Source organism: Hetaerina americana, unplaced genomic scaffold (genome assembly GCF_022747635.1).
Source record: "Hetaerina americana unplaced genomic scaffold, ioHetAmer1.1.p SCAF_4, whole genome shotgun sequence".
Lineage (NCBI taxonomy): Eukaryota > Metazoa > Arthropoda > Insecta > Odonata > Calopterygidae > Hetaerina > Hetaerina americana.
This window is the reverse complement of record NW_027286985.1, coordinates 87208494-87231551: the sequence shown is the minus strand read 5'-3', so window position 1 is coordinate 87231551 and position 23058 is coordinate 87208494. Positions and strand designations below refer to the sequence as shown.

The following is a 23058-nucleotide window of genomic DNA, read 5'->3' as shown; positions in this document are numbered from 1 at the left end:
ATTTTATAGTTGAAATGATTGAATATTTCTTTCAACATACATAAACGGAGGGTTATAAATGTAATATACTTCTCTGTGCATGCCAGACGATCAGCTAGCAATAAGAACGCTGAAGTAAGGACTACATAAAATAACGATGAAACTTTTCATTAAAAAAATAAAATTGGTTTCAATAGCTATTTTTTCCACAGTTATTCTAATCCCTTATTGCTCGCGGTTAAATAGACTTTATAAATTTACGTATGATCTTTCTCCCGCCGTAATGCGACGGGACTAGCAATATATTTTTGAAATCAACGCAAAAGATATCCGCTTCCAATTTCTGCACGAGATCTGCATCAGTAGTTCATGTAATGATGTAGATACGCTAGTAAGTTTATCATGCCAACATTGTACAAATCTAGTTCCCATTTGATGCACACGATGCAATACGGCAATCATACCGCGTTCGTGAGGATCCCGCGTGCTAGCAACTTATTCATAATTAAGCCGAAGGGAGTACAGACAAAAAATAATGGGTCCTCGTGTTCTTCAAATACTCTTTTAAAAACTCAATGAGAAGCAGAACACGGGTCAATTTAATAATTCTGCTTCCCCACGCGCACCGTTGAGTGTAGTGGCATTCACTGCGTTGCATCGACGAGTGCGGAGTTGAGAGAGTGGAGAGAGACACTTCGAGGCATGTGACAGCCGCCCTGAGAGCGCACGCGGCATTTTAAGTCGGAGCGATCAGTGTCGTCACGGTCGCCAGGCAAGACGCATCCACCGGCTAGCATTTGGGCGGCGGCGGGTCTTCGAGAAAAAGGATTCAGCGTTTACTTCAACGCGCGTTCTTCAGGTGGAGTACGCTCGAAGTTACATTTTCGTCCAAGTAAGTGTATCAGTTAAAGTCTTCTTAAAAATAGACAAGGCAGCGTTCAAGTAGAAACAATATAGCATCACCAAAAGTGTTTTGAATATTATTCATTAGCGAATGTGGGTTCTTTAACTCTCCAATAAAGCATGGCTACTGGTTGGTTCCACATGACATACAAGTATCAATCGCGCTAGTGTAAAGCAGATTGCTGGATGATCTTAGGCAATGCATAAAAACGGAAGCACTTGCAGCCATTTCGAAGGTTTCACTTCTTGTACATGGGAGTTCCAAGGCTAAGATACTTTTATTGCGTACATTTAGTTGCATGCATCTTGTTCGTTCTCGGCTGGGATCGATCTCCTCCATGTTAAGCTAAAAAAAGATGAAAGTGTTGTGAATTACTTAAGGGAATATGAACGTGTAAATACATTTCTGATTATTTCCTTATCACGTTTTCAAACCCACTCAACAGATGGGCGCTCTTGGGCTTTTACCGAGTTAACGAACCTTAAGTGAGTTCCTTGCCTCGGGCAGTCGTTCGTTCACAACCTCCTGCCTGGGATTCTCCGGGATACCTCTGTAGGGAGGGCGACGTAAACATTTACTTGGTCGACAGCCGACTGGCCCCCAATCGGAGACTTAGCTTATCGATCGAAAAGAATTCCTCGCGCTCAGGGCTACGAATGGATACATTTATATAATTGGGTTGTTTCTGAAAGATTCAAGATGGGAGTTTATAAATTTTCGTTTTTTCTTGAAGGAGAGCATTTACCTCAAATTGCGATAGCGAAAAGAGAACTCAGTGCCGATCGGAAACGGAAAAAATTCTCTAGTTTCATGTGTTACCTTATTATTAAGTAAAAATTCTTGAATTAATCCTCAGTTAAATGTTAAAGTGGAACTCACTATTTTTGGTACATTTAGGTTCACAGCCCTACACTAATTAGCAAAGCGTTAAAATGTCTAACTAGGCAATCAAGCCATAAAAAATACTGATATTATTATATTTATAGCTGTTCTGATTAACGCGAAAATTGGCGAATCATTATAGAGTCCTAAATCAACGAAGTTCAAGTGATTAAGGTGTTATTAATTAATTGTAATGAAGATAGACAGAGTTCGGACGTTCGATGGTCATAATCGCCATTAAATAATAGCTTTACAGATTATTATATCAATAAATCTTCAATTAATGAATATAAACAGCTGTTGTGAGGTAATCTAAAAGCCAAAAGCCGAAAAGTATCTATTGCAGATAGCTCTCAATGGTTTTTCACAGATAATCGTAGTGGCATAGTATTTCTAAGAAGATATAGCGTTATCTAAAAAGCAGTGTCACATAACTTGAATCCGATAAACATCAAAACTTCTTGCTTTGGAAAACTATCCATGCATAGCAGTCCAGTCCGGTGAGCTGTCCAAATGTAGACAACTCACTTGTTCCTCAACCTTACCCCGTGCCTTATAGCTTCCTCATAATCCGTAAAACTAACTGATTTGAAGACTTCCACACTTACTTTCAGTCCGGTCTCCAGTCCTTCCCATACCTCCCTTACCACTTCCTCAGCATACATATAGAAAATAACAGGTGGCAATGGACATTCCTATCCTATTCCTCTGTCTAGTGTAACCAATCCCGACTCTTCATTCATTATCCGCACCTGTGTGGTCTTCAACATTTGAGGGTTACAGAGAAGTCATCAATATCTCCATTCTACACCTATCTATAGAAAAATGTTCGTTTATTTTGCCCACATTGCTCTGTTGAAGGTTTTTCTCCATATTAAAGTGAAATAAATATTCATCCGGAATTTACTCCATGTTCCATTTCAACTATAACCTCATTATTGTCATGGAACCACGCATACCTATTCCCTTTCCAAACCAAAATAGATCATCTCCTGATACATCATTTTCTCTATTCCCAAACTTTTATCTATTAGTCAAAATAATTGTTCTTTTGCTACGCAGGAAATCAGACTTACAGTTCTATAACCCTCACATGCTGCTACTTTTCTATTTATTTGGAGGGTAATCAATACTAATTTCACAGTCTTCCATCCAAATTCATCTCTCATGTATGTTGCGAATGAACCCATTAAGACTCTTCCTTTCTCCTTTTCCTGAATTCTTTCGTAGTCATGGAGGAATTTCATCCATGCACACTCTCTTCTTCGATGTCTCATCCCTAAATTTATTTTCAGTTTCACAGACAGACATTCGTGGCCCTACGCCATCCTTAGCATTATAATAATCACTTTCTATATTTAAACCCCCATGACCAATTATATTTATAGTTCAGCCCCTCTATATACTCTTTTTATATAGTCAGAATATCCTCTGCTTCGATTGACACTTATTCGATACATCTCAAATAGTGTGAAATGATTTCCCGTTCTTAAATCCAGACGGTTTCTTTATCTTCCTGTGCCGCGCCCTCATTTCGCCCAGTTTCTGTCAGCTTTCTATATTCTCCCGCTTCTCTTTCCCCCCATTAGTTTTCTTGCCTAACTTAATTACCTCACTCTTTTTTCTCCCTCCAACTCTTCTCCAAATCACCTCTCTAATCATATCTTATGCTATCGATAGCTTCGTAAATATTTTTCGATTTTCTACGCCTATTGCTTCAACTGCCATATTCCTACTCACTTATTATAGTCATTCCAATCTTTCACTCATTCTAACATTCGGTTATCCTCGTTAAGAATACAATCAAGTGCCACATAGGAGTAGTACGTAGTACTCCTTTCTTATCTTACAAATTTCATTTTTGTGTTCTTCCATTTCTCATCCTCTTAAATTTCACATTGAATATAATGAGCAATACATTTGTGATTCGAACCCGCATCTACTCCATTTTCTCCTCCTCCTGGGTATACTGGGTTCCTACTCCGGGGTATACTGTTTTTAGTTGAACGCGCCTTTCTTAAATCTCTGCCTTACCATATTTTAATGGAATTCATGTATTTCTGCATCATCTATCGGAAACTCTCATGTGTACGTAAGTCTATCATTGTGTTAAAACCAGTTTTTAGTTCAAAGTTGACTATTTTTCCTTTAAAATTCCATTCATATCTCTTCGGCCATTCCTTTCTCCTAAACCGTACTCATAGTGGTAGTATTTAGGGGAGGCGACCGACAGCTAAGGTCATTTGCGCCATTAGGGATGGACAGGAAAGGATGAAGGGTGGAGAGAAACCCGGCATTGGCATTAGCCTACTCTTTATGAAAGCCACCAAGGGGGCCTCAGCTTAATGCCCCACTAGATTGATCGGGTCCTCTATTATTTATACCTATAATATTCTGTCATTCTTCTGTTCCATGTATATTACCCTTCACCGCAGTTTCCTATCCAGTGGTATGGCTACCCCACATTGAATCCCCGACCCTCCACTACTTATTACTTTATAGAGATCACTGAAATAATCCCCGATTCTCTCCATCTCATCAAGCACAGGTCTAGTGTCTTTCCTTCCTCTGTCCATCTCGACTTACGTTTTCTAACTTCCCTGTCGTGAGTTTCGTTTTAATGACTCCAATACCATATTTTATCGGTGGCGTTACTCTTACGATTCTTCTTTTCCGCTCCCCTATGCAAGGATTTCGTGTGGTGACACTTATGGTATTCTTGCCTCCCCCGATGCCGTGCAAGATACTCGGCCATGCTGGTCGGGCACCGTAGTTGCCAGGACCCATTTTCATATATAATTCCATCGTCCTCGTACTTTCCTTGGTTATAATGGAGGTTTTCTCGATTGTGTGGTCAATGTAATACTATTGCTGTAACGGCCAACCCAATGCGGTCAGACGAATTTAATGCTGCCTCACAAGGATCAGACACTACACGGGCTACCCTTTGCCTGGATCCTACCCATCAACGTAACTGGCATTGGTGACTCTTCCAGGAGTAATTACAACGCCTTCTTCCACTATAGCTCTACGGGTCAGAAGACGAAGCAAGCCATTCTATAGCAATTAGACATAGGTTAAATGTTAATATGTAATTAATTCAAGCCTCTATTTCCTATATTATCAATTAATATTTAACATTTTGTTCATTTTCTTCCCATTGACAGATGTCGGTGCCGTTTGAAATACAGGATGTGGATCCAGAGTTGAATGCGGAAGTACTCACACTCTTCCCGAAAAGAAAAGATGGCTTCGTCCACGCTGGCTCCAAAAAATATCTCTTGTATTCAAAGTATCGCAAGGAAGCTGTTCATTACTATAACATGGAGCTAAGACCAGATGATGTATGGATTATCTCATTCCCCCGTTCAGGTAAGTTTCTAATCTTTGAAATGGAAGTGTGCACGGAACCGCTTTAACAAGTAGTAGTAGTTTTGAGGGGAGGTGACCGACTGCTGAGGTCATTTGCGCCATAGGGGATAGACAGGAAAGGATGAAGGGTGGATAGAAACCCGGCGTCGGCATTAGCCTACTCTTTTACGAAAGGCGCCAAGGGGTCCGCAGCATAACGTCCCATCCGACGGACGGCGTACTCACTCAAAGTGCCCTCCACAAAGCACCTCGAGTAGGGATCGAGATACCTCTGAAAAATATTCAACACCGCCGGGATTTGAGCCCTCTGGGTGGGAAGCCAGTACGATAGCCACCGCACCAATCCCGATCCCCCTGTTTTATCAATCTGGATGTAAGAGATACACTGTAAATGCCTGAGTCCTGCTCCATAAAGAGGGAGCGAGCAGTTTTTTATGTTCCCACAATTTATTCTAACAAAAATTAATTTTATTTGTTATATTTTTGGCTTGATAAGTGGTCTGTTTATGGCACAAGTTAAATGATTTGACTCTAGTATTTCGTCTGTGTAGATGCTGCACTTTGAGATATCTTCAGTTTACTTACGGCAACGATGGAAATAATACCGGACGCTGCATTACAATGCTCGTATTCTTGCCTAAAAATCGTAATCTGGGGCATTTTAAATGCGGCGCGTGACTTACAATGAGTACTCTCTTTCTTATGTCACAGCTAGAGGATTTTTGTATTACTTTTTATAGGGAAATAATTTCACTGTGCACCTGGACATTTAGTAACTTCTCTTAACGTGAAAAGACGATGAGATTAGTTTAAGGAATATTGAGCATTTCATTGGGTGATGCTCAAAATTTGATACCAAAATAATTGCACATCAGACGTGTTTGTGCTTGGCGCGGTTTCTGAGAAACACCGCAAAATTGCAAAGATCTCGCAACAATTAAGGTTAAGTCTGCTACTTATCCTACCTATGGTCCAGACCACATCCCATTCGACTTTTTTCCTTCCCAAATGAGAAGATACATCTTTGTGGAAATCGATTTTCACCATCAGAAACAGGCTAGGTGAACCACACTATATTTCACGTTGCAATGACTGCTCCTGACGCAGTAATCCAGAAAAATCAATGAAAATTGTACAAAATATCGTGTATTATACATTTATATAATAAGTTAACCTGGCACTATACCCAGCAGCACGGGTAAATATGCATCCATGGTTGAGAGTAGAATTTCATGCCTCTGCCGCTTGCCTCTTGTTATATAAATCTGACGGACATAAAAGACAGAACATCGAAGGTAGATACATATAAAAGTTAATACATCTTTAACTGATAATTAAAAAACTGATTTTAGAATATTTCCTCTTGTTGATATCAGAAGCAAACACGCGGTGACTGTAAATTAGAACGCAATGATTAAATCAAATTAAATGAAATATTACCGCCGCTTCATTACAATGCTTGGTCTTTGCATAGCCCATGAAACGTTTAATGTGCAAGGCAATCAAAAATGGTTATTCAACTTAAGTTCATAAATAAAAAATAAATATTTTAAATACTTTTCCCCATTGAAAATAAAAAAGAAGCTACCTTTGGTGCATAATCCTAGAAAATAAATTTTGTATCTGATTGATCCCTCCGAGAATAAAAACTAGGTAGTGAGAGTTTTTGGATGTTAGTAGCTTGGAATGAGGGAAGAAGCCAAAGGTACCACGAACAAAAGAATAATCGAAGAGCAGGAAATAATATTTGGGCAGAAGTGAGGGTGCAGAGAGACTGCGCTGCCGAGGGAAATGGTAGTGGTAAAGAGTATAAAACCCGAGGAAAGGTGACCACGTGTGTATACATCACATTAGTACATAAAAGCAAGACAAAGAAAGTTTTATAAGTTTAAACCGGATATACTAATTTTTGTAATGATCAGGAGATACCCTCCCATAGCAAGTGGGCATTTGCAGCAATTTTATTTTTTTAATTCATTGACCATTTTTCATTTTATGAGTCAATTTCTACAAAAATATATCGGGGATTTTTTCAAAATTATACATTCCCGTGCTTGCACTTTCGATCGAGAAACATCTCCTTTGGCGCTTACTTAAGCCATCTTAGTAATGCTATGGCGTCTGAAATTCATACGTTTCAGGTTAGACGATTCGCCTGCGGTATCTTAGGAAACACAGGAAGTACTGGAGATTACTTTCTGATTTGTCGTAAAATAAATACTTTGATGCTCCCCAACCGCCCTCCGATATTTCTTAACAATCACAGCATTCTTGGCATCCATCAAGGAGTGATTTTCTACCACATAAAAGGTCGACAAAACTTATCTCACACTTAGCAACACGTTCTAATCGACTTATTTTGTGGTAATTTAAAATACAAAATGTGCCGGAATATAATGGCTTAATTGTCTATGCATAACATAATACATTTGCTCTGTCTTATCTAGGCAGTACTTGGACGCAAGAACTGGTGTGGCTTATCAACAATGATCTCGACTACGAGACAGCGCTGAGTAAGAAGTTAATCACCCGCTCCCCATTCCTCGAGTAAGTCTGTAGCGTTTAGGATTATGTAATTTATAAATAACTATACCATAGCTTTATCTACGGTTTTATTACATTAATATAATCACAGTTATATGACATCAAATATAAGATATCAATGGCATCCAAATACCAGGTCTCTTGTAATTGCATCGATCTCAAAACTGAATATCATGATGAACCTCTACATGCCTTCTTAAGGCATACGGGATAGTATTTCGCCAAATATTCCAGTCATAATATATTAATATACATTCATAAGCATGGTGTATCACATTTTACATTTCTCAGTTCACCTTCAATATTTCCTTCCTTCTGAAGGCACACAAAATATTTTCGAAAAAAAACGAAAGAGATATTTGTAAAATATTTCAGCTCATCCTTTGTTTTATATTTTGCGAAAAATATGATCGCACAATTCTAGATACGTATCCAAAATCATCATAGCCCTTCATTCCTAAGATTTGTTTTCCAAGGCTACATACTCAATTCTTCTTCCGTGGAATGCAATACGTCGACGTATTGCTTCGCTTTGACGTCTTATCTTTTTTCGATGTTTCCAGCCGACGTCTTCCTCCGTATTACTTCCAATTCAAATTTCTCAGGGTAACTGCTTTCTTTAGAGCCATCCCGTCTCAATATACGTCCGATAATAATTATAAGTAGGCAGAGTATAACGTCAATTACGAAATATAATAAATTTCATTGCGTAGAGAAAAAATATGTTCAAAGAAAATACACAAATGGGAAGTTTTAAGTAGTCCTGAAGGTTATTCATGTTCAACAAGCATTACTAAAACATCACTCCGTTAGGTTGCACTTTCAACATCTTAGAGCTTTCACTTTAAACATTGTACTCTTAGAAATTTATCATAAGAGATATCTTGATTTTCATGATTCTTCTACCAACTTGTCATCCAAAGGCTACAATTCTCCCTTTATTTTTCTTATTCATTCATCACACTCATTGAAAAGCCAGCTAGAGATATGTATTTTAAATAAATGCATCCTCATTTCTACGAGGGTCATCCGGAAAGTAGTACCCGTTCGTGCCGCATGAAGTGCTGACGACGCGAGTAGCCGCTGGACGAGGTCAGATAGCTTCAGTGGCTTGTCTGCCTTCTCTGAGCCAAGTTGCGTGACGCTAGCATTGCCTGTGTTGTTTCTGTGATTGTTTACAATGTTTAAAAAAATTGAGAACGCCGCCAGTTGTGAAGTGAGGGCAGTGATTAAATTCCTCAATGCAAGAAACGTTCGCCCATGTGATATTCATCGCCAATTAAAGGAGGTGTATGGAGACAATGTAATGGACGAGTCGTCTGTTCGGCGGTGGTGTCGCAACTTCAACATGGGGAGGGGGAACACACACGACGATGAGCGTTCGGGGAGACCGTCTGTCATTACAGACCAACTGGTGAGCTCAGTTGACGAATTCGTGAGGAACGATCGGCGCGTCACAATTGATGACATCTGTGAGCATTTTCCCAATGTTTCTCGAACAATTGTTCATGAAATTGTTAAACACCATCTGCATTATGCAAAAATTTGTGCAAGATGGGTCCCTCGCGTATCTCAATGAGCTGGCGGCGAAGGACTATGCAGCAGGAATACAGAAACTTGTCACACGTTATGACAAATGCCTTAATTTGCTTGGAGATTATGTTGAGAAGTAGTTTAAAGTATCCTCTTTCAAATAAAATTTTTTATGTTTGTTAATATTTACTTTTGTGTCTTTATTTCACGAACGGGTACTACTTTCCGGATGACCCTCGTATAATGATTTAATAAAATAAAAATAAACTTATCCCCTGGCAGAATTCCTACCCAGTGTGGTCACTCCAGCATATTGTCTTAAAGTAGGAAAACATAGAGTTATAATTCCGATGATCATATTGGAGAGTCCCTGTTGATTTAACAAGGGTGAATTTCTATCTGCACATTTATCTGCGGTATTTATTCTATGGAAATAGATTTAATTTCAACGGGGTGCATACTGGGATGATAGTCTACCGCATTCACAACTTCAGAAGGCGCCAAACAATGTATTCAATATGATATAACAGTTAATAGAGTATTATACGGCTGAAGAAGAATATAATCGTTTGATTAACAGTTGCTATTTCTGTTCTGCAGGTATTCTTTCGTATTGCCAGATGATTTCATAGCAGAAATGATGGAGAAACATAAGAACGATCCCTCGAAGTTGGATTTGCTCAGGGAGAATTTCAGACCGGCTTATGAGACATTACCGAAAATGAAATCTCCGCGACACGTCAAGACACATTTCTCACTGAGCCTGCTCCCGCCGAAACTGCTCGATACATGTAAGGTTGGTATCCCTCGTCATATGCTCGAAAACTCTTGCCTTGTCCCAGCAACTTAATCACCTTGATATTTTTTCAAGTATGACGACGTAGTATGACGACGTAGACCAACTCTTATAATTCTGCCATGACAGTGGCAGGACTACCTATTTTTCACTTCTTAAATAGTGCATATGCGTATCTCAGTGATACAGACGAAGTGACCAATTAAAAAATGGCGGAATTAATGAAAAGCAAAAGAGTTGAATGAAATGTAATGATCAAATGAGGTTGGAATCCCATCTTCAGATGAGAGCAAGATGGCGAGGAGCGTGAAAATGAAATGGAACAAAATACGGGCGAGTGAAACGGAGTTTTTCAAGGGAAATAATTTAGCGAAGGGAAATTCCCTATGTGAAAGCGACTCCCGGACATGATGGAGGAATATTCCGAGATGCTGAGAAAGAATTGTTGTTGACTAAATTCCATCAAGAGAGGACATAAAGTAATGAAAAGAATCAATAGCTGCGCTTGTGGGCAATTAGTCAACACCAGCCTTCAGGTTATGACAAAGACCACAATTCAACCATAAAGAAGTGCAACTTGAATTCAAGAAACTGAGTACAATCATGAGAAATAAATTGAGGTTGAACGTTTTACGAAGATCCTTGACCGCCTTGAAAATAAAGACGTGTATTAACTTCTTGGAAGGACTTCAACCCCACATGCCCTCATATGATATATGCCGAAAATTTAAAGGTTATATCTCGATAAGCGTTTTTTATCTTTACCTATTTAAATATTAGAAAGTAACGAAAGTGTATTATTTATGTCTAACAAGACAGGAAGATTATGTGCATGTTTGTACTTACACTAACATTTTGCCAAAAGTTAAAGGTTAAATTACTTAAATATTTTCAGAATCAATAAGACCTTTCCTATGGAATTCATTCATCAGTGTAAGTATACTGTTGACTCTCGCGGCAAACCTTTCCTTGCACTCTTCAAAGAAAACCCATTCTTCGCTCCACTGAACAGCCGATCTTCACTCCCATATCCTTGATTCCAACGGATATGTTTTGATCACTAATGAAAACTTAAATTTGCGATTCTTGTGACGTTTGAAAACTCCAATACTTTGGATAACACTGCAGCGACGTTCTCCTTAAAATTTAATGATTAAAACCGGACAGTAAAGGATTTGAACTATTCGTCTCGCTTGAAAAGTAAATATGAGTTTCCATCAAAACCCGGGCCAAAATTTCATTTAAACAACTTCCACCCGCTTTAATGACCTTAGTCGGTGGATTTCACTTATGTCATTTCTCTCCCTATCACCTTTTCAAAAGAATATTGTCAAATGCTCAGTCATGGTGGCCATAATACAACAGAACTCATATTTTGTCACATCCAGGGTACTGCGGTCGGCACAAGCGTCGACCCAGTCGCGAAAAATATACATGAGATTTCGCAGTTGGTTCTAACGTATTTTATTCTATTCTTTAAGGTTATCTACGTTGCAAGAAACCCCAAGGACGTTGCTGTGTCCTATTTTCATTTGCATCGTCTCAAGGGAGATATTGATATGGAGGCAGATTTCCCACAGTATTGGGACATTTTCCAGCGAGATTTACGTAAGGATATGTTACCGATATATTTTATTTCTACCATGCCTTATAGATTTTCTGTAATAATATATTATAATTATTCCGTCTAGAATAGGAAGACCCTTTCCAGACCCTGAAAATTGAACACTGTTTAAAACATCTACCCACAGTATAGATCTATCTGAGAGCATTAGATCTTACATTCATCATTGAAATATTTGTCCTCTTTGTCTTTCTGCTCAAATTTCTCTTGTTTTCCATAACGTTTAGTCTGAAGTAACACTCCTTCCAGTGCACTCACATCCCATTATTTTCTCCCATATTCATCTGAATAAGTACTCTCTTCGATATTCCCGACGAAATGCTGTTTTCAACAGCATTTAGTCTCTTAATTCATCTCCTCATCTCCATATAATCTCACAACATCTATTATTTTACCCTTACCTCCAATAATATTGCCCTTTCGTATGTTTGATTGTTTTTTACATTATTCACCTTATGGGAGAGTACATATCTTTTTAACACCCTTGAAAGGCTTTCTAAAAGATACGAATTGGTGTTAAAATCAAGAGTACTGACTATTTTCCAAAGTAATAATTTATTGATGGATTTATTTCTTCCCAAGTCACCTGGGCGCCCTTCTGGAGTCACGTCGAAGAATCCTGGCGCCTTAAGGAACACAAAAACATGCTTTTCCTGTTCTACGAGGACATGAAAAAGGTATTATAGCACTAAACCCTTGTAATCTCATGCTCTCTACCTGATTGCAACTTGGAAGAGTATCAAGTAAATTATCTATCAAATAGCAACAACTCATTATCATACCTATATCCGATTATCCTTCTACCCTGCTCACTTAAAATAGGACCTTCCGGCTGCAATTCGGAAGACCGCGGCTTTCCTGGGGAAGAGTTACACGGATGAGCAAGTAATCAAACTTGTTGACCACCTTCACATCGATAACTTCCGCAAACAACCGGCGTTGCAACAATTAATGAACTGCGTGAATGGGATGAAGAAAAATGATGCACCGGGATTTTATCGCAAAGGTTCGTTATACGATGCATGCTTGATATTTGAGCTATACGAACTATAAATCATTTTAACTAATTGGTCACCTTTAAGTATAAAAATATTCTTATCTATGCATTATGAAGTATTCTGGACAATTTTAATCCTATTCACCTAAATCCGTCCAAAATGCCAGTGCTGAAATTGTGAATTCGTCCTCAAATCCGTATTTCTTTGTACATCACTCCGTGCACCTTCCCTATCGATAAATGCCTTTGTTAGAGTTTCGCATTAGGTCCATTAACATAGACCTAATGTGAAATATCAAATCATTTGACGAAAAGGAAGGATATTTATCAAAAACCTATGACTGCCATTTTAGTAAAAATTAATTGGATTTAAATCGAAAAAATACACATCATTGGAAAATGCATCGAAGTTGGGTAAAAAATAAATGAGATAAACAAACTGATGCATTAAATTAATGGGTATAAGTAAATAATGGCTTTGAAAAAGTTACTTCCATCTCCATCACCTTCGTGGGGATTACATACTATGTCCTATTTGGACCTACCTTAAAAAAGGTTTTAGAGTAAACTGGTTTCAGAAAATTCGGTGAAAAGGCAAATTCGATGTATTATTTAGCTTTAGATTATATCTAAGGTGTACCCTAGCGAATAATCAGAATATTCTTATCTTTTACATTGTACTCCAATTACGCCCAATATTTGTACTCATGTTGCTCCATTTCGCTTAACACATGGGTTCAATTGAATGAATCGATACTTAAGTAATTAGACAAGGGCCAAGGAATAGCCCCACATAATGGAAAAATTAATAGAGGAGAAAACTCTTAAGATTGCAACGTATTAGTAATTGTATCCCTCCTTCCGTTGAAAGAGCGAGGGTGTCTTTTAAAATGAGGGAGGACGTAAGATTAATCTGGATGCCAAAAAATAATTGTCAAGAGTCTCATTTCTTATACATCTAGTCTGACTCTATGTAAGGATTATATGAAATGAAATTAATGTACTTTCTCACAGGTTTATGCTGTCCAAGACAGCGGTTTCGACGTATGAACCCTATTTTTGAGGCAAATCAGTTTGCTCGAAATGGGAAAGTCCTTTACCTTTACCACTGCAATAAATTGTTAATTTAATTTTAATTTGCGAATTATTGTTAACTTAATTTAGCCCGAAAAATTGTTCTGCTCTCCGTCAACCTCATTCCCACTTAGCTCTTTCCTCCATCATTTGCCAATATGTGGTTCTCAATTTCGCCATATACCTTCCTATGTAACTCGGCCCTCTAGATTTTTCCTGAAGTCATGGTCTTCATCATGATGTGTGCATATATTTTCCCTCTTCTTCTGGCACATGCCTTCCATTGGCTTCTCTCTTCAACCACTCTTCGCAGTACTTCTTCTTTCCTTAATCTGTCGATCCATTTTATTTTCAGCATTCATCTGAGACACCACTTTCCAATCGCGTCCAATTTTATTTTCCTTATCGTCCAAGTCTTTCATCCAAAGATAAGTATAATACATTACATACAGGTATTCAGATGTACAGGTATGCCTGTATTCACGATAATAATTAACTTTTCGCTCTCTTCATCGAAATGAAAAAACTTTTATGTATTTCCTTTATCTCGTAATGCGTTTACCAACGGAGCCCTCTGGTTAATTTTAATGGCTTAACCCGCCAGCAAGACTTGGATTCAGATCAGAGGGAGGAGATTCCCGTCCCCGTGACACAATTCAATTCTCTAGTACGCGACATTGTAGTAATGAGTAAATCAATAAGCCTAATTTTTTTAGATCGGATTTTTCAAAGGCGTTACCTGGGATATGAAGCCAGGGCGCTCCGGTCAGGTAACCAAACGCTCGACCTAAAGTACAATTTTAAACAAAAGACTATAGACCTATGGTCTTCCTAACCCGGTAGTCGTTTTCACAAGAAAGTGAAGAGCTCACCTGTATTTAGCAATAAAACCTTCGGTTCGTCGTTATGTTTTGTTTTTATTTCAGTAAAATGAAGTAAGAAAATTTTCAATGCAATTCTCATTTCACTTCTTTCCTTCAACCAAGATGACGTCATGGTTTAGGCGTGAACTTGAAATCGGAATCGTTTCATAACGATACGATTCTTTAAATGACCTTTCTCAAATCTGAGCAATGTTTCTCAACCAAACCTTGTCTTCTTTCAGGTGAAAGTGGAGCTTGGAGGTCGATGTTCCCACCTGAGTTAAATGCTAAAGCCGATGAATGGATACGAGAGCATGAAAAACACACAGATTTAAGGTTTCAGTTTTAATTTGGGCATTTAAAATATCACAAGAAGATTTAAGGGATGAAGAATCACAACAGAAGAAAGTAATTTCATCAAATTTCATGAAACTCATTTAAAATATTATAATCGTCTCCTAGATTAATTTTTTTAATGTGCCAATTACAAGACTGATGAATATTAAATAATGGGATTCGCTGGGAACCCATTTTTTTACATTTTCTTCACCCGAATATGAACTTTAAATTATATCAGGTTGTAAATAAAGTTGTAGCAGAAACTGAACATCACAGTCTCTTTATTTAAATCTTAAAAGACCGAAATGACTATTTCATGAAAACCAAAGCATGCGATTTGACAAAACTTTTATGAAAATCGTGATTCAATGGAATATAAATATAAGGTGAATAGTAGTGACCCCGACATGTTGCAGCCTTCGCATCCAAAAGAATTGTTATTTCTACTATAGGCACACTAAAGGTGATAGCTCTGGATTTCAAAAGAAAATTATTGAATTATATTTTCATACATTATTATTTATCATTTAAAATGAAAACCGCGAAAAGACCAGGGCTTTTATTTCAATGCGTTTTTCTAACTTAGTTCACATACTTATGCTTAAACTTTTGCCTTTTCGTATTGATTGGCCTATTCGTAATACCAATTATTATTATTGATTCACAGTACAAGCTATGTTTTCTGATGCCAAGGAGACCGCATCCGCTAGTGACTGGTTAATTTTAAAAATTTCCACAAATAAATAACAAAATGTGATTTTTCCACTTTAAAAATTCCGATGTATATGTTGCAGCAGCAAAGATAGCAATGGAAGAGGTTACCACGGCAACACCGCCTACAACGCTTCCATCAGTAGCGTCTACAGTTTCCGCGCCTTCAGCATGTGCCAATAGCATCTAGCGCTGAATCAATTGGATCGGCTGCAAAACAAAAGGTATACAAACCATAAACCACAATAATAAGCGTTGACACCCATAACACCGCAAATAATTCTGGAGAACAATTATCGAGATTGCCAACACCAAGTAGATCGTCATATATTAAAGCTTCTTGAGTAAGTTTATTTGTACTTTTTATATCTTTTCCCAGATTTTCAAGCTCGCATACCCACATTCCAATTGTGTTCTTTTTGATTATCTAAGCAGTATAGAGCTTGTATCGGTTATGCGTTAAAGGGTTATGCGATAGCGTATGAACCAAACAGTGAGAAAAGAGAATAAACATATCCTGGAGAAATTAGAGAGAAATATTTAACCTTAGCTATTTTACAGAGAACATGACCATTGGTAGCGTATGGACCAGACTGTGAGAAAAGAGAATAAACATATCCTGGAGAAACCTGAGATGAGGCCTTGAAGAAAATTAGTTGGGTAGAGACGAAATTGAAAATCATGTGAGTTATGAAAAGTAAAGGGAGAATGTGATCGAAGGAAATGGGAGAGCCAGAAATAGCTGATTGAGATGTTTTGAAAAGTATTGGAATAGAGAAGTTTATGATTTAATGGGGAATAATAGGAAAAAAGTAGGAATTTAATGTGACATGTAGAAGTTGAGAAATGAAGAGCTGCAGAAAAAATGCTAATTCCTCTCTATACACACCGTACAAACTCTACCTCGAATCGATTATTATGATGAGAAAGTACCAGCACGCATGTAAGTGCATGCGTGCTTCGTTATAATGATGACGATGTAGCTATCGCAAAGCAACGAAAAGACATGCGTATCACCAGACTCTTCCGTAGACGTCCCAGCATTGATTTAACTCGAAGTTTGCTTAATAATAATGTCTTAAATACAGTTAAAAACTATAAAATATTGTGATAATGTCCTAGAAAGAAAATATCACCGCTGGAAATAATCTTCGGTACAAGATGGAAAGTATTAGATTTACCACTCAAAATGAGGGTGCCTCGTACACATGCTCAGAAATATGTTTATCTGCATCATACAATATTGGGAGTGTACGAGATATGCATAAAAATTTTCTTTTTAATTAAAACAATACGGGAGTTTACGTTTGGCTTCGTTTTTATTATTCTTCGTGCGTGAGACGAACGAAAACTTGAACTGGCTGATGAAGGAAGAAATGTCTTTTAGGGCGGGAAAATTTCTTTTGTAGTCAATCATCATTCAATGAGAATGAAAATACAAATAAGTGAGAGCCCACGAGGAAACGTCAATAACATCTGGAACTTCCCCGAGTGGCATCTCCAAGGAAGAACGCATCTTTTGGGCATAGATGGCACGATTATATATGTATATGGCGTAATTATAATTAGCAGTAGTCTACCGGTTTAGGTATTCCGCAAACGCTACCCTCTTTGTAGTCTTTCCTATTCTGTTGTTTCCACCCCGAAGAGGAGTTTAATCCTAAAACGGGGTTTCCGTAATGTTGTTGTTATGTTTCAGCTATATATTTTATATTCATTCTTGTACGCTGTTCTTTACGGAAATAAAAACCTTTAAAACTGAAAAAAAAACTGAAACTACCGGTTTAGGGTAGATTTTCGATCGGTCCCGGCAATGCACACTATTGCAATCCCAAATCCAACCAACACACTTAAAAACACCTCCAAACCTAATCCTAACGATAACAATAACTCGTAATTTAACTATTAGTATTTTCTACATGCATTAACTTTATTCAAAATGCCTATTCTTTCCTTCACTCGAGATCTCTTTCTCGAATGCCCCATATCCTAGCAGCAGATTCTTAATGAAGCCGAAACGAGTAAAGAAAAAAAAATGCTCCTTGTGTTCCTCAAAGACTCAAAATTGAAAAGAACTCAATGGAAAACAGAGATGGAGTTAAATTAAGTGTTTTTGCCTCCCCTTGGACATCGTCGAGTCACTGCGATGCACGGACGACTGCGGAGTTGAGAGCGGGGAGGGAGATTTAGAGGCCTGCGACACCCTGAGAGCGCACGAGTCACTCCGAATTGGCGCGATCAGTATCACCGTCGACGGCCATTATACGAGAAGCATTCTCTGGTCAACATTTGGGCTACTGCGAAGTTTCATTGAGCATAGGAGGAATTCAACGCCTACTTCAACGCGTGTTCGGCCGGTGGCGTACTGTCGAAGTTACATTTTCGTCCAAGTAAGTGTATTAGTTAAGGTCTTCCTAAAAATAGACGGGGCAACGCTAAGGTAGGAATAATATAGCATCACCAAAAGTGTTTTGAATATTATTCATTAGCGATTGTGGGTTCTTTAACTCTCCTATGGAGCATGGTTACTGGTTGGTTTCACGTGACACATCAATCGCGCCAATGTAAAGCAGATTGCTAAATGATCTTAGGCAATGCATAAAAACGGAAGCACTTGCAGCCATTTCGACAGTTTCAATGCATGGAAGTTCCAAGGCTTAGATTAGATGCTTTTCTTGCGTACATCTAGTTGCGTATGTCTTGTTCGCTCTCAGCTGGGATCGATGTCCTCAATGTAAAGCTAAAGAAAAGATGAAAGTATTGTGAATTGCTTAAAAATGGAGAAAAATTTAAAGTGATAACAATATTTCTGTTTGCTTGCTTATCAAGTTTTGAGACCCAGGGAACAGGTTGGAACTCTTTCACTATTTCGAGTTCACCTTGAGCGAGTTCCTTGTCTCGGTCGGTCGCCCGTTAGATGAATTCCTGCCCGAGATTCCCCGGGATACTTCCGTAGGGAGAGCGACGTAAAAATTTTAATCTTCGGCAACCGGCTGGACCCCAATCGGTGGCATAACGTATCAATCAAAAATGATCTTCTTTACGCCCAGAGCTATGTAGTATGAATGATTTCAGTGTTTTTGTTCGGCCAAGAAACCTTACAATTACTTAATGATGTGATGTCAATGTAAAATCTAAAATATTATCCAAAATGGTTGAGTTTCTGAAATATTCAAGACGGGAATTTATAATATTTGGTTTTTCTCGAAGAAAAATATTTCCTAGCGATTGAGAAGACCACAAGATGCCGAGGTTTCATTGCTGATCGAAGATGGAAAACGTTCTCATCTCTGGGAACAATAGTAGAAGGGATGGAAATATCTGTCTTTTCGATCAAGTAGCAAGCAGAAAACTCTTAGGAATGCAAAATTACAAACTCTCTTTTAAGGTAATTTTAACGGAAGTAAGCGCTAAAATAATAATATACATATATTTGAATATATATACATATAAACACAGTAATCAACCCGAAGGTCGGTTTGGTAGGTGATGGTAGAGTTCACCCTGTACTAAGCCCTATACGGCGTGTGAAATTCACACATCAGGGTAGGGGGGCCAGTTCCTTTCCCTATGCCGGTTATGGTTTCCCAGGAAGATCTGGCGCCCGAAAAATCACATAGCTTGGGTGGAGCTGCAGGTGCCCAGAGAGGCTTGCCCGGGAATCGAACCCGGGCCCTCCGGGCTCGATTACGCTCTACCCCTTGGACTACCGCAACCCACACACACACAAATATTTATGATTTTTTTTCGGAAATATATTTTATAAAACAATGGAAGAAAAATATCATAGCTTATTGTCATTACATCCATAATAACACAACCCACCGCTTGGGGCGGGGAAAAGAATTGGAAAAATAATCATATAGTGTGGAATCACTCGGTTAGCCAAAGTAGCTTTCTGAAACATAACACCCGGCGCATCAGATAGTAAACATTCAGATGCTGAAAGGACCAATAATCGGTTATATTCGTTTATAATTTTTCTGTTTACGTAAACTTATGGTGAAAAGGGTATTGAAAATATCCTTTAAACTCTCCTCACCTTATAAATAAGGTGAGTAGAGTGTAAAATGTATGACAAAAAATGTTAGGAGTGAAGGGGATCATTAAAGGCATAATATAATTTATGTATTACCTTATTATTATTTTTAAAATTGGAACGTTGCTTAAACTAGCCTCATAAAGGTGTTTTATAATGTATTGCACTAAAGAATTTCTCAAAACATGTTAGATAGACCAAGTACAGGCATTCAATGTGCATAATCGCTATTACCTAAGAGCTATAAATATTATTGTATCGATAACTCTTTGATAAATAAATATAAACAGCTGTAGTGATGTAGTACAAAAGCAAAAAGTCGAAATGTATCTATTGCAGATAGCTCGCAATTAATATTTCTTCACAAGTAGTCACAGTAGCGTAGTATTTCTAAGAAGATAGTATAGCGTTATCTAAAAAGCAGTGCCACATAACTTGAATCCAATTAACTACAAAACTCTTGCTCTGGAAAATAATCCTTAAACATTTTTCCATCAGGGTGAGCTGTTCAAATGTAGACTACTCAGTTGACCCTCAAACTTACCCCGTGCCTTCTAGCTATCTCATAATCCGTAAAACTAACTTTTTGAAGACTCCCACACTTGCTTTCCGTCCAGTCTCCAGTCCTTCCCATGCCTCCCTTACCACTTCCTCAGCATACATATTAAATGGAACAGGTGACAATGGACATCTCTATCCTAGTCTTATTCCTAGTGCAGCCCATCCCGACTCATCATTCGTTACACGCAACGGTGCAGTCTGAGACACACAAGTTCTGGTTAAGTCATCTATCTCTCTAGTCAACTCCTACTTTCTGTTAACGTTTCATTAATTTTGCCCTCTTTTTTATTCGTCGTATTTTCCAAATTTGCGAAGGAAACAAATTTATTATGGTTGCAATCTTTGTCCCTTTCAACTAGGGAATTCATTTTTGTCATGGCAACAAGAGCACCGATATACTTTCTACCCTAACTGATCTTCTCCCGAGTACTCACTAAATCTTTCTGCATCCTTTTGTTTATTACACTAAGAGCCATTTTGCCTCTCGTAGAATCAAAATTATAGCCCAATGGTACACAAATATTTCCTTATTTTCCTTTTCAAGAGATGATAATCAATACTGATTTAAGATCTCTTTTCAAAATCCATTCTCATTAGTGTTACAAATGACCCCATCAAAATTCTTCCTTCCATGTGCTCCTGAATTCTCGCGAAGTTCTGGAATGGATTTTATCTATTCACTCTTCCTCCTTCGAAGTCATTGCCTTTAATTCAATTTACATTCAAAAGACAAATTTCCTGGTTCTACTCTAGCCCTATTAACATATTATTGATTTTCTTTAGTGTACAGCTCCCCTATGATTTCTTTCTCCTGTCATAGCCCTTTTCTGTTTGGATATTATTTGACTTGATGTATCTCAAGTATTTGAAAAAATGCCCTCAAATCTCGAAAGTTCTTTTATCTTCCTGTACCGCGCTCCTATTTCACTCAGTCTCTGTAAAATCGCCACCTCCTCGTAATACCCTCTCCACTATGTTCCCAATGCCCAAGGTATCTTACCTGAATTTATTTTTTAATCTTTTCACGCTCTTATCCCAATCTTTTGTGTAACATGCTTCTATTTTCTTCTCTCGTTCATCTCTATAATCTCATCTTCTGCAATCTATGACTCAGTAAACTGTTTCCGACTATCTATTCTCATCGTTTCAAAAGTCATTTTCCTTATTTCTAGACTGAGTTATTCCCAACTTTAACTCAACGCACCCACCCCGTTATCCTCGTTTAGATTATTATCAAATTGCCACACAATACTAGTATCTTTTCCCTCCACTTACCTCATGCTTACTTTATTTCGACCTTCCATTCCTTATTCCCTAAAATTTAACAATGAATATAAATAGCACAAATTTTGGTTTGAATCCAAATCAATTCGCGGTTATATTGCGTAGTTGAATACGCATTTTCTAATTCTGGCCTAAGCATATTATGATCGAACTCGAATCTTCCTCCGTCTCCTGGCATTTTACCTTTGAACCTCCGTTTACTGCGGTGTATAAACCAGATTTTAATACAAATCATAATTTTTCTCCATAAAAATCTATTGATTTTCTCTTCACGGTCATTCCTCTCTCCTAAACCGCACTCTCTAACCTCATTTCCGACTATTCCTTCGTCTGCCTCAGCGTTCCAATCCTCTATCACTATGAATTGTTTTCTTCCAAGTATATTAGCAATCAATAAGTCTAACGGGTCATATACACCATCAGCTTCCTCCTCTCTATGACTGCTTTGCGGTATAAAAACTTGGAATACCACTAGATTGACCAGGTTCTCTATTATTTCAGCCTTCATTATTTTTTAATTCTTTATTTTCAAATATTTTTCACTTATCCCCAGTTTTCTATTCAGTGTTATAGCTACCCTATTTGACTCTCCCACCCTCCACTACAAACCACTTTATAATGGTTACAATAAGCCATAGTGCGCTGTCATAAACACCTATGCAATGTCTATTCTTCCTCACTCAAACTCTGATCACGTTTATCAACTTCCTTATCGAGAGCTTCGTCCTAAGATTTTGATGCCACATTTTCACAGCTGCCACCCGCTCCACTGTGCAAGGATTTCGTGTGGCGACACTTGCGGTATTCTTGCCACCTCCGATGCCATGCAGGATACTCGGCCATGATCGTCGACTGCCGTATTTGCCAGGACCCATTTTCATATATGACTCCATCGTTCTCGTACTTTCCTTGGTTATAATAGAGGTGTTTTCTCAAGTGTGTGGTCAATGTAATACTACTGCTGAAATGGCCGCTCCAATACGGTCAGACGACTTTGCTGCTGCCTCACAAGGAGCAGACACTACGCGGAATGAGGATCTAGATGAGAGAAATCCCACCCAGAGAGTCCGGGTTCAAATCCCAGCGATGTTTAATATTTTTCAGTGGCATTTCGATCCCTACTTGAGGTACTTTGTGGAGGGCACTATGAGTGGGTACGCCGTCCGTCGGATGGGACGTTAAGCTGCGGACCCCTTGGCGCCTTTCGTAAAGAGTAGACTAATGCCGACGCCAGGTTTCTCTCCACCCTTCATCCTTCCTTGTCCACCCCTAATCGCGCAAATAACCTTAGCTGTCGGTCGCCTCCTCTAAACACTACTACTACGCAGGCTACCCTTTGTCTGGATCCTATCCATCGACATAACTGGCATTGATGACTCTTCCAGGAGTAACTGAAGCGTCTTCTTCCACTATAGCTCTACGGGTCAGAGGACGAAGCAAGCCATTCCATAGCAATCAGACATAGGTTAAATGTTAATATGAAATTAATTTAAGTTTCTATATCCTATATTATCAATTAATATTTAACATTTTGTTCATTTTCTTCCCATTGACAG

The 23058-nt window shown here is 38.3% G+C and overlaps 1 protein-coding gene across 1 annotated transcript; it reads left to right on the top strand.

Annotated features, from left to right (window-relative positions):
• The first annotated feature begins 755 nt into the window (after positions 1-755).
• Positions 756-15155, top strand: LOC139692249 (sulfotransferase 1C4-like). The gene is made up of 8 exons (XM_071590321.1): positions 756-871; positions 4933-5137; positions 7585-7684; positions 9815-10010; positions 11492-11618; positions 12217-12311; positions 12457-12640; positions 14811-15155. The coding sequence occupies exons 2-8, from the start codon at positions 4933-4935 to the stop codon at positions 14915-14917; spliced, it is 1014 nt and encodes a 337-aa protein (XP_071446422.1). The 5' UTR covers positions 756-871; the 3' UTR covers positions 14918-15155.
• Positions 15156-23058: the final 7903 nt, after the last annotated feature.